This window comes from Chiloscyllium punctatum, chromosome 37, assembly GCF_047496795.1.
Source record: "Chiloscyllium punctatum isolate Juve2018m chromosome 37, sChiPun1.3, whole genome shotgun sequence".
Taxonomy (NCBI): domain Eukaryota; kingdom Metazoa; phylum Chordata; class Chondrichthyes; order Orectolobiformes; family Hemiscylliidae; genus Chiloscyllium; species Chiloscyllium punctatum.
In genome coordinates, this window is record NC_092775.1 from 33,783,216 (window position 1) to 33,796,439 (window position 13,224).

At 41.3% G+C, this 13,224-nt stretch overlaps 1 protein-coding gene across 1 annotated transcript in view; it reads right to left on the bottom strand.

The window, feature by feature from the left end:
- Window positions 1-1,448: 1,448 nt before the first annotated feature.
- Window positions 1,449-13,224, bottom strand: part of LOC140462775 (sodium- and chloride-dependent neutral and basic amino acid transporter B(0+)-like) — a 62,095-nt gene continuing 50,319 nt past the window's right edge. The window contains exons 7-10 of the mRNA XM_072556044.1: window positions 9,788-9,887; window positions 6,940-7,049; window positions 6,424-6,594; window positions 1,449-1,544 (exon numbers count right to left, since the gene is read on the bottom strand). Coding sequence (XP_072412145.1) covers window positions 1,449-1,544; window positions 6,424-6,594; window positions 6,940-7,049; window positions 9,788-9,887 — 477 coding nt within the window. The remainder of the gene's footprint in view (window positions 1,545-6,423; window positions 6,595-6,939; window positions 7,050-9,787; window positions 9,888-13,224) is intronic.

Here is a 13,224-nt window from a genome sequence, read left to right on the forward strand (position 1 = left end):
GGAAGTGCAAATAGTCAGAAGCTGGCAGAACAGCTTATGGCCAAAAGTCCACTGGCCTGTCCCTTCTACCTGAATTAAGGCTCAGTGGGTGGTAATGCTGCCTCACAATGCCAGAGATCTGGGTTCAATTCTGCCCTCGGATGACTATCAGTGTGGAGTTCCCCATGTCTGTGTGAGTTTCCTCCCACAATCCAAAGATGTGCGGGTTAGGTGAATTAGCTATGGGAAATGCAGGGATGGGGGTGGGTCTGGGTGGGATGCTCTTCGGAGGGTCAGTGTGAACATGAGTAGCCTGCTAGGTAAAAACAATGACTGCAGATGCTGGAAACCAGATTCTGGATTAGTGGTGCTGGAAGAGCACAGCAGTTCAGGCAGCATCCAAGGAGCACTAAAATTGACATTTCGGGCAGAAGCCCTTCATCAGCTTTTGCCTGAAACGTCGATTTTACTGCTCCTCGGATGCTGCCTGAACTGCTGTGCTCTTCCAGCACCACTTATCCAGAATGAGTAGTCTGCTTCCAATCTGTAGGGATTCTATTAGAATGGGTGCAAAATAATCTTGCTGATCGGATCTTTAAAACAAAGATATTTTAATACCGTACATTTATAAATTATATGTATTCAATGCACAGGAGTTTTTAAAAATCATGCAGTTAGGTAGAAACATTTCTCATTACGTTAATCATTAAGTTTGTTGTAAATAGTGAAGTTGATTATCTCAAAACAACAGTGCTCATGCTGACTCTGTAATTACATACAAGTATGTGGTTTCATGAATTAAATGCTTTCACTTTGCTTGATTTGAGAACAAAAATCTCAGATGGCAAACAAAAGCACAGATGCAAAATACAGGATTAAAGTGTTGCTGAATGTTTGTAGCATCATTGACTAACAAAGAAAAACAGATCAATACATGCAGTCAACATATAGATAGGCACATTTATTGTCTTGTAAGTGCAGATGTAGGATTGTTTCATTATCAGTACCAGAATCCATTTTTAGTTACATTAGAGTAAGTATCTGACTTTTTAATCAACCAAGAATTGTTGATGCTTTATTCTGCAAGAAGAGCTCTTGTTTTGATGTGACAAGCACAAATTGTGCCTTAGTGTCAAGCTAGTATGAAAGAACTATAAACTACATTGACGATCAAGTCATCTGAATCAAATAAACAATTCATTGAAACAATTTGTTTTTCATTGACATTCAAAATTCTGCCTCTCTAATTGTATCAGGAAAAATGATTTTAAATAGCGACAATGTTGATTTTGAACTATATCATTAAACAACAGCATTATAGTTAGTCTTTTGAGGTAATTTGTTTTATAATACTTTATTCTTTACAAATTTTCAGCCCTCAATATAATTGATTACAAAATTGATGCATAGTAAACATAAAATCCTGAAATTTTGATTTTTATTACACAGTTAATAGAAGAATGTAGTTTTCATACATGGTCAGTCTGATGTTTGTACCTCTCCCCTCTGTTCAATTTCAAGAGTGGACCCCAGTCAGGAGCAGGTTTGCATGATGCAATAAATTTCTGTGCAAAGGATAAGAAAATGCTTGATAATTAGTGCATAATTTTCATCCATTTTAGCACCTAACCAAACAAAAAAAAATCCTAATCAGGTCACACTTTAATTTATTCAAACTGATTTCTCGACGGCATTTCAACGATCAAATATCCATAAAGGCTTTCTCTATCTTCACAAGTAGCTTGACTGTTCCTGTCAAAGTGCTAGGTAACAATCTCGGGATTAGTGATAATGATTCATAGGGCTCCTTTCAGTACATTGCCAACCACACAGTAGGACAGAGAATAAATTAACAAATTATGGGAGTTTATTAGAAAGGTATGGTAAAGTAGGGGTGAGTCACTACTGCTTCATCAAGTGGTGTTCATGCTTGCTAAAATCTCTTAGGATTCTTTGAGGAGGTAATGAGCAGGCAAGAATCAATGGGCATGATCTACTTGGATTTCCAGAAAGCCTTTGACAAGGTATTGCACAGGAGGCTGCTAAATAAGGTAAAAGTACATGGTGTTAGGGACAAGGTGCTGGCATGGATAGAGGATTGGCTATCAAGCAGATGGCAGACAGTGGGGAAAAAGAGGTCTTTTTCAAGATGGCAGCTGGTGACCAGTGGAATTCCTCAGGGGTCAGTGTTGAGACCACAGCTATTCATGTTATACTTTAACAATCTGGATGAAGGAACAGAGAGCATTTGAATAGATTGCAGATGACACAAAGTTAGATGGAGGAACAAAGGGTGGTGCGGTAGCGGGGAGGCTGAAGAAGACTCGGACAGGCTAGGAGAGTGGGCATAGAAGTAGCAGGTGGAATACAATGTGGGATGTGTAAGGTCATGTAGTTTGGTGGGAAGAATAGAGTCCGAGACTATTTTTGAAATGGGGTAAAGGTTTTGGAAATCTGAAGAACAAAGGCACTCACGAGTTCTAGTTAAGGATTTTCTAAAGGTTCACATGCAGGTTCAGTTGGCAGTTAGGAAGGCAAATGAAATGTTAGCATTCATTTCAATAGGGCTAGATTACAAAATAGGTACAAGACTCTGATCAGACCGCATTTGGAGTATTGGGGTAGTTTTGGACATCATATCTAAAGAAAGCTGTGCTCTAGCTGGGGAGGGTGTCCAGAGGCATTTCACAGGAATGATCCCAAGGATGGAGAGCTTGTCATATGAGGAGTGGTTGAGGTCTTTGGGTCTGTACTTGATAGAGTTTAAAAGGATGAGGAGGCTCGTAATAAAACTTACAGATTACTGTGAGGCCTGGATTGACTGCAAGTGGAGAAGATGATTCCCCAAACAAGAGACTAGAGCCTGAGGGCACAGTGTCAGAGCACAGGGACAACCCCTTAGAACTGAGATATGGAGGACTTTCTTCAGCCAGAGGGTAGGGAATCGGTGGAACTCATTGCCGCAGAGGCCTGTGGTGGCCAAGTCATTGAGTGTACTTAAGACAGAGATAGTAAGGGGATCATGGATCATTGGAAGAAGGCAAGTCAATGGATTGAGAAATATATCAGACACACTCAAATGGGTGGGGCAGACCTGATGGGCTGAATGGTCTACCTTTTTACAGATTAGATTAGATTACAGTGTGGAAACAGGCCCTTTGGCCCAACAAGTCCACACCGACCCGCCGAAGCACACCCACCCCTATGTTTACCTAACACTACGGGCAATTTAGCATGGCCAATTTAACTAACCTACACATGTTTGGCCTGTGGGAGGAAACCGGAGCACTCAGAGGAAACCCACGCAGAAACGCACGCAGACACGGGGAGAATATGCAAATTCCACACAGTCAGTCGCCTGAGGTGGGAATTGAAGCTGGGTCTGTGGCACTGTGAGGCAGCAGTGCTAACCACTGTGCCACCGTGCCACCCATTATGGTCTTATTGTACGGTAATAATCATGGGAGATATGAATATACTTATATACATTAGGAAAAAAAGGGCAAAGGCTGTTTATTAGAAATTATTAGAAAACATTTTCAGGATAGGTGCTTAGAAAACATTTAGGAGCTAACCAGACCGTGTCACGTATTGAACAGGATTAATAAACAACATCAGAATGATATCACTCCTAGATAGACATTAATAAGAGAGAACAGTGTGCCCAAAACTAACATTTTAAAATTAACGAAGAGTAACTTTGAAGGCAAGGAACTAGCACAAGCTAATTGGCAAATTAATTTAAAGGATAGGTCTATAGTAATACAGTGGCGGATGTTTACAAAGATATTTTAGAATACACAGAGTGAATACAGTCCAACGAACAATTCCAAGAAAACAGCCATCTAACGATAATTAAAAAAGGTAAAGATAGTACTAAACTTTTTGAAAAAGCATTTAATTGTGCAAAGATTAGTAGTGAGAGAGCAGATTGGAAAGAATATAAATAAAGAATAATGAATGACCAAAAATAAATACGAAGGGAAATTTAGAGTATAAAAAAGCTAGCTAGAAGTATAAAAATATATTTTCAGAATTCTATAGATATTTTTAAAATAGCATTAACAAAATGGGCATTGGTCCTATTGAGTATGAGACTGGAGCATCAAAATGGAAAATAAACATCTGGCAGATAAAATGAACAAGTATTTTGCATCAGTTTTTACTGTAGAGAATATAAATGTTACTAGAAATAGTAACAAATCTGGAAATGGAAGGAAAGGAAGACCGCAACAAAATTATAATCACCAAAGAAATGGTAGTCAGTAAAAGCTATGGGATGACGTGTCATTGAGCTCTGATGATTTCATTCTAGGGTCACGAAAGAAGCAGCTAATGAAATAGCTATGATTTGGAGGTACCGGTGTTGGACTGGGTTGGAAAAAGTTAAGAATCACACACAACACCAGGTTATAGTCCAACAGGTTTATTGGGAAGGACTAGCTTTTGGAGAACTGCTCCTTCATCGGATGTTTGACCTGACAACCCCCTGATGAAGGAGCAGAGGGCCGAAAGCTAGTGCTTCCAAATAAAGCTGTTGGACTATAACCGGGTATTGTGTGATTCTTAACAATGAAATAGTTGACATACTGGTTTTAATTTTTGAAAGTTCACTATATTCAGGAAAGGTTTCATTATATAGTCCATTAGTGAACAAATCTCCTTTACTCAAAACAAAATGAGAAAGCAAGAAGCTACAAGGCAGTTCGGTTAACTGCTGCCAGAAGAAAACACTTAGGTGTTAGTATTAAAAACATTCCAGCAAAGCACTTCGGAAAATTAAAGATATTCACGCAGTGTCGACAAAAGTTTGTGAGAGGAAAATCATGCCTAATATCATTTATCAGGTCAATCTAGGCTGTGGTCTATATGTAGCACCCTGACCTTAAATTTACCTGGACCATCTCTGACACCTCCTCCCCTTCCTGGACCTCTCCATCTCCATTAATGATGACCAACTTGATACCGACAATTTTTTCCAAACCCACTGACACCCACAGCTACCTGGATTACACCTGTTCCCATCCTACCTCCTGCAAAAATGCCATCCCGTATTCCCAATTTCTCCGCCTCCGCAGTATCTGCTCCCAGGAGGACCAGTTCCACCAGAGAACACACCAGATGGCCTCCTTCTTTAGAGACGGCAATTTCCCTTCCCACGTGGTTAAAGATGTCCTCCAACGCATCTCGTCCACATCCTGCACCTCCGCCCTCAGACCCCACCCCTCCAACCGTAACAAGGACAGAATGCCCCTGGTGCTCACCTTCCACCCTACCAACCTTCGCATAAACCAAATCATCTGCCGACATTTCCGCCACCTCCAAACGGAACCCACCACCAGGGATATATTTCCCTCCCCAACCTTTCCGCCTTGTGTTCCCTCCGTGACTACCTGGTCAGGTCCACGCCCCGCTACAATCCACCCTCCCATCCTGGCACCTTCCCCTGCCACCGCAGGAATTGCAAAACCTATGTCCACACCTCCTCCCTCATCTCCATCCAAGGCCCTAAAGGAGCCTTCCACATCCATCAAAGTTTTATCTGCACATCCACCAATATCATTTATTGTATCCGTTGCTCCCGATGCAGTCTCCTCTACATTGGGGAGACTGGACGCCGCCTAGCAGAGTTCTTTAGGAAACATCTCTGGGACACTCGCACCAATCAACCACACCGCCCTGTGGCCCAAAATTTCAACTCCCCCTCCCACTCTGCTGAGAACATGCAGGTCCTGGACCTCCTTCACCGCCGCTCCCTCACCACCAGACGCCTGGAGGAAGAACGCCTCATCTTCCACCTCGGAACACTTCAACCCCAGGGCATCAATGTGGACTTCAACAGTTTCCTCATTTCCCCTCCCCCCACCTCACCCCAGTTCCAAACTTCCAGCTCAGCACTGTCCCCATGACTTGTCCTACCTGCCTATCTCCTTTTCCACCTATCCACCCCACCCTCCCCCCTGACCTATCACCTTCATCCCCTCCCCCACTCACCTATTGTACTCTATGCTACTTTCTCCCCACCCCCACCCTCCTCTCACTTATCTCTCCACCCTTCAGGCTCTCTGCCTGTATTCCTGATGAAGGGCTTTTGCCCGAAACGTCGATTTTCCTGCTCCTTGGATGCTGCCTGACCTGCTGTGCTTGTCGAGCACCACTCTAATCTAGACTATATGTACCTCACCATGAGTGGCAGAAATTCAAAAGGGCAGCTCAACATGAGCTCTCAAGGACAATTAGGAATGGGCAACAAATGTTTTGCCAGCAACACTCAAATCCAATAATCAAATAAATTGAGAGTTGTAAAGTGGAATTATGCCTGCTAGCACTTTTTTAAACTGGCACAGTACAATGGGCTAAAGGGTTTTCTTCTTCAGTGTCATTCATTTCTAAGATTCAATATATAAAAATTGTTTCAAGTTTCAAAGGCAGTTATAAAGTTACCTCATATAAGTTGGAGCCCTTAGCTTGGGTAATTTTCACAATTGCCAGAATTGGAATCCAAATAACACAGAAGAGAAATACACACCAGCCAAATAGTATTGCCCACATTGGGTACTCAAATGATCCATATTGCGGCGGGTGAAATGTGACAGTCGACCAGATTAAGATTCCCTGTTTGAAATGATTCCACAAAGATTAGATGTAGAATAAGACAGCATGTGCACTGAAATAATTTCACAAGGACCCGTATCCTGTCGCCAACTCACCCTTTACTTACATGTGCATAGTACATGACTCTGACCCAGCTAGCTCAGAGCCAGCTCCTAGAGTGAGCAGAACTCCTGACACTCTTGCTTATATCTGTCAGCCTGGGTTCCCCGGATTGAGCCAAGTTAGCAGCCCCAATCAGGGAACTCATTTTCTATGAGAGCCACTTGGCTGACCTCGTTCCAACCACTACAGATGCAATTATTATTTACTGAATCTTAAATCACTAAAAGACATAACCTTTCTTACTGTTATCAGGCAAGGAGAAATTAAAAACCAACATATTTTCCACCACAGCCAGAAGTACCATCTCTTTTTACCAATCATCATTTCAATGTCCTCAATGAATCTGTTTCCCCCTGTGAAAGATAAGAAGGAAAAGATAATCACCATCATTCTTTTTCAGGTGACTGCTCATTCTCGTTGTGTGACCTCTCTGAGTAACGCAAATATACATGCAAGAAAACAGTTCATCAATACTGCTGGAAAAGTTACAGTGTACCTGAAGTGAATACTGTTCACAACGCATGAATCAACCAGCAACCTGTGCTGAGGTAGAGATACCATGCAAATTTCCAAAAGTTATGATTTTCCTTAAGTTCTGGCTGATATGCATTGCTTAATTAACTTTGTGAAGCTGACATGTTAGGCTTAACCACTGTGTGAGTTTCACAAAGTTTTTGCTTGTATGCATTAACAAAAATGTAATTCTCTATGGCACGGTTAGTTTAGACATAAGTAACGTTTTAACAATACAATTGCTATTGACTACCAAAGAATGCCACGTCCAGAAAGTAAACAATTAACTATGGGAACCTCATTTCTTTACATTATGAGTAATTTTGAGAAATATGATAAACATCAAATTTTATTGTTTCTCTCTGACTTTTATCTTTTTAAACTTTACCTTGCTCTTAACTCAATTTTAATTCTCTCTCTGCACCTGATTTGACATTAAATTTGCCAACTTCTATTGATCTTTCTTCTCAGATGTTCCTGTTTACTTCTCCAACATTTAATCACATTTGATTAAGGAAATACACAGCTTGTTCTGTTGTTCAGGCTTCTGCCCTTGCCATAGTATCAAATGTTTCATATTACACACACAAATGATACCACATGTGATAATGACAAAGACGAACTAACTCTCCTCAGTCTTGGCAAACTATCTGCAGCCACTGACACCACTGTCCACATCTTACCCCTCTAATACCTCCCCATCATAATTTACCTGGATACGTATGTTCCCATATCATCTATCCAGTTGGGAGTCAGAACATCGCCACCAATGATTTCTATTTCTGATTATACCATACTAGTTCGCATGTCAACCAAAAGTGCATTTTTATGTGCTTCCTATTTCTCATCTACAGTCAGTTCCCAGAGATATCCAAAAATATGGAGAAAGTGAGGTTTGCAAATGCTGGATATCAGAGTCAAAGAGTGTGGTACTGGAAAAGGACAGCTGGTCAGGCAGCATCCGAGGAACAGGAGTGTCAACATTTTGAGCATAAGCTCTTCATTAGGAAGAACTTATGCATGAAACATCGACAGTGGTGTCAGTGGCTGCAGATAGTTTGTCAAGACTGAGGAGACTCAGTTGGTTTTTGTCATTATCACATGTGGCATCATTTGTGTGTGTTGATATGAAACCTTTGATACTATGGCAAGGTTCCAGTTACACACTAATGAAGGCTAACTCTAACATACCATCACTTCTCTCTAAACTCCACAGCAATATTGAGGCCTTGCTAAGCTAAACTTTCCTCTAAATATTGGAAATGCCAAAGTCAGACTTGACCACAAATTCTACTCGTTAGCTACCAAACAATCTCTCTCCCAGGCAATTGTCTGACACTGAACCAAACTGTTCAATAACCATAGAATCATCTTTCAAGCATATATCCATGCCAATATTAAAATCACTTCTTTGAACCTACATAGCATAGCCTCACTCTACTGCTGCCTCAATTCATCTGTTGCTAATACCCTTATCTATGCCTTCGGAATGCTCACATCTAGAGGGAGCAATGTATTCCTGGCCAAATTCCAAAGTTTAAACCTGAGGAAACCTAAAACACTGTCCTCCACATATCCTAACTCTTACCAAATTTAATTCCCCTATCATCTCTGTGGTCATTGATTTACATTGGTTCATGATTAGTACCACCTTAACTTCAAAACTCTCATCATAAATTTCAAATTCTTCAATAGCTTTCACTTCAGTGTTTCTATAATATTTTCCAGACCTGACAATATTCTGAGATTTCTATATATATACTCCTCCAATTCTAGTCTTTTGAGTTTCTAATTTTAATCACCCCGGAACGGTCCCACTTTAAATTCACCTTAAACTTCTCTTTTTCTCTTTGTTCCTTCAAGGCATTCTTATAACCTATTTCTTTTGTTAAGCTTCTGGTTACCCTTCGCAAGATCTCTGGCTCAGTATTTTTGAAGAAGATTGAGACATTTTGCTATGTTAAAAGCATTATATTGATACAAGCTGTTGCTTTTAATATGTGCTAACAGCAACTCTGCAGATATTTTCTGTTTTTTAAACCTCCGTTGTGCATGAGCAAGTCTAATGGGGCTGTCCAGAGAGATAGTATGTTCCATCAACTTCTGGGAAATATTTCAAATTGTTTTGTCATAGAGTTCCTATACTGTGGAAGCAGACTATTCAGCCTATAAAGTCTACACTGGCTCTCTGAAAGGCAGCCTAGAACCATGCCCTTAACCTAACCTTGTAACCCTGCATTTCCCATGGCTAATCTACCTAACGTACACATCCCTGGACCCTATGGGTAATTTAACATGTCTAATCCACCTAACCCCTTAGACTGTGGGAAGAAAGTGGAGCACCTGGATGAAACGCATGCAGACATGTGGAGAATATGCAAACTCTACACAGACAGTCGCCCATGGGTGTAACTGAACTCAGGTCTCCGGTACTGTGAGGCAGCAGTGCTAAAATGAAACATGTAAATTGACATTTAGCAGTTACCTATCTCAATTGGCCTGTCTATTTAATTTATTCCAGCCCTGAAGAGGTAAAAAGGAATCTTTGTATTTATTAATGGTACTGCATCATACTTACCATAAATGAAGATTATACCAACAAGTTCCAATACAGCCGTTATAAGTAGTGTCAAACCAGTAGAGAAATGATCAAGTAACTGCACCCAGTAAATACCAGCCTAAAAAGGTAATATTGGCAAAAATATTAAGAAAGTCACACTACTCATAAGACTGTATACATTGTACTTTACTAAATAAAAAACACAGCTGCTTTGGGCTAGACTGGAGAACCACTGGCACATATTTATCAGTATTCTAATATCTTCAATAGAGTTTCAAATTATTTACTGTGTTACTCTTCTGACAGACAACACAGCAATTAGAAAAGTGAAAATACTTGGCTTGATTGGTTTATTTCAAGTCAATTCTTGTCAACATCATGAAACACTTCCACGAATGTCAAATTCTGCCATGATACTCAACTACCCATAGAGTTGATACATAAAACTATGCAGAAAAACTGTCAATTTGTCAGAAACTGCTGAAAAGCTGTTAATATTTGTGTAAGTAATGCATTCAATAAATATGGAAGAATCAATGACTTACAAGGGGAGATGATGGCTCAGGCTATTAATCCAGAAACTCAGATAACATTCTGGGGATCCAGGTTCAAATGCTGCAACGGCAGATGGTGGAATTTGAATTCAGTAAAAAAGAAGTGTGGAATTAAGAATCTGCTGATGACCATGAAAGCTTTGTTGATTGTCGGAAAAACCCAACTGGTTCATTAATGTCCTTCAGGGAAGGAAACTGCCATCCTCACCTGGCCTAGCCTATATGTGACTCCAGATTCACTGTAATGTGGTTGACTCTCAATTGCCCTAGCAAACCAGTCAGTTGTATCAATCACAACAAAATCTCAAAGAAATGCAACCGGATGGATTACCTGGCATCGACGTGGGCACCAGGAAAATAACAATAGAAACAGCTGTCAACTCTTCTCACTAACATCTGGAGGCTAGTGCCAAAATTGGGAGATCTGTCTCACAGACTAGTCAACAATAGCCTGACATAGTCATACTCATGGAATCAAACTTTACAGACAATGTCCCAGACTCCACTATCACCATCCCTGGATATGTTCTGTCCCACCAGTGAGACAGACTCAGCAGAGGTGTTGGCACAGTGATATACAGTTGGGAGGAAGTTGCCCTGGGAATCCTCAATATTGACTTTGGACTCCATGAAGTCTCATGGCTTCAAGTTAAACATGGGCAAGGAGACCTCTTACTGATTGAGCTAGTCAGGCGCTAAAAAACATAGCGGCTAGACTGGGTCTACAGCAGGCAGTGACAGAACCAACAAGAGGGAAAAACACAACCTAATTCTTACCAATCTGTCCATTACAGTATTGCTGAGAGTGATGACCGGACAGTCCTTGTGGAGAGAAAGTCCCACCTTCACACTGAGAATAACCTCCATCATGTTGTGTGGCACTGTCACCATGCAAAACAGGATTGACTTCAAACAGATCTAGCAACTCAAGATTGGGTATCCATGAGACACTATGAACCATAACAGCAGTAGAATTGTATTCCAATACAGTGTGCAACCTCATGGCCCAGCATATCTGCATTCAACCATTACCATCAAGCCAGGGCATCAATCCTAAATCAATGGAGAGTGTGGGAGGGCATGCCAGGAACAGCACCAGGCAAACCTGAAAATAAGATGTCAACCTGATGAAGCTATTAAACAGGACTATCCAAACAGTTTGGATGCCAAACAACATAAGCAGCAAGTGACAGATCGAGCTAAGTGGATCAGATCTAAGCTCTGCAGTCCTATCACAGCTATTTATGAATAGTGGTCAACGATTAAATAACTCACTGGAGGAGGAGGGTCAACAAATTCCCATCCTGAATGATGGAAGAGCCAGTAAAAGATGAGGCTGAAGGATTCATTTCGACGTTTTCCAGTAGTGCCCAGCATTACAAATACCAGTCTTAAGCCAACTCAGTTCACTCGTAACATCAAGAAATGCTTGCAGCCAATGGATAATGCAAAGCCATAGGGCCTGACAACATTCCAGCAAAAGTATCGAAGACTTGTGCTCCAGAACTTGCCAATCCCTAAGTTAAGCTCTTCCAGTACAGTCACAATACTGCCAGCTATCTGACAATGTGGAAATTGCCCAGGTATGTCTTTACACAAAAAGCAGGACAAATCCAACCCACTCAATTACTGCCCCATCAGTCTACTCTCGATCATCATTAAATTGATGAAAGGTGTCATCAACAATGCTATCAAGCAGTACCTGCTCACCAATAACCTCCTCAGTGATGCTCAATGTGAGTTCCACCAGGACCACTCAGTGCTGACCTCATTATAACCTTGATTCAAACATGGATAAAACAGCTTATTTCCAGAGGTGAGGTGAGAGTGACAGTTTTTGACATTAATGTCACCTTTGACCGAGTGTGGTATCAAAGAGTCCTAACAAAACTGAAATTAATGGGGATCAGAGGACAAACTCCCCGGTGGTTACCTGACACATTGAAAGATGGTCTTGGTTGTTGGAGGTCAGTCATTGCAGCTCCAGGACAGCTCTGTAGGAGTTCCTCAGGTCACTGTCCTCGGCCCAACCATCTTCAGCTGCTTTATTGATGACCTTCCCTCCATCATGAGGTCAGAAGTAGGGATGTTTGCTGATGATTGCACAATGTTCAACACCATTTACAACTCCCCAGATGAAGCAGCCCACGACCAAGTGCAACTAGATCTGCACAATATCCAGATTTGGGCTGATAAGTGGCAAATTACATTTGTAGCCCATAAATGCCAGGATATGACCATCACCATTAAGAGACAATCTTCTTGACATTAAATGGTGTTACCATCACTGAATCCCCCAGTATCAGCATCCAGGGGTTTACCATTGACCAGAAACTCACCTGGACTTGCCACATAAAAACAGTGGCTACAAGAGCAGGTCAGAGGCGATGAATAACTCAACTTCCCAAAGCCTGTTCATCATCTCCAAGGCACAAATCAGGGGTGTGGATGAGTGCAGCTCCAATAACACTCAAGAAGCTTTCCACCATGCAGAACAAAGCAGCCACTTGATTAGCACACCCTGCACCACCAATGCTCAATAGCAGCTATGTGTACTATTTGTAAGAGAAGTCCTCATGCGGAAAAGGAAAGATAGATCTCGGTGAACATCATAGGGATAACTTACCACAGGGTAAAAAGGAAACCCTTGAAGGGGAAAGAGAAGTTAAAAAGCTCCAGTGTTTTCACTGCCATAATGTAGGCCACATGAAATCACAGTGTTGGTTGGTTAGGAAAAGCACTGGGAAGCCAGATTTAGGAAAACAGGATAAGCCAGCGAATTTTACTGGAGTGGTAATGAAAAGCACAGTGAGGCTAGAAAGCTGCACCAGAATGTACAACCTGGTCAGAGGTCAGTTAAGGAGCAAGTGCCAGACATTCTTAAACCATATACCTGCAAAG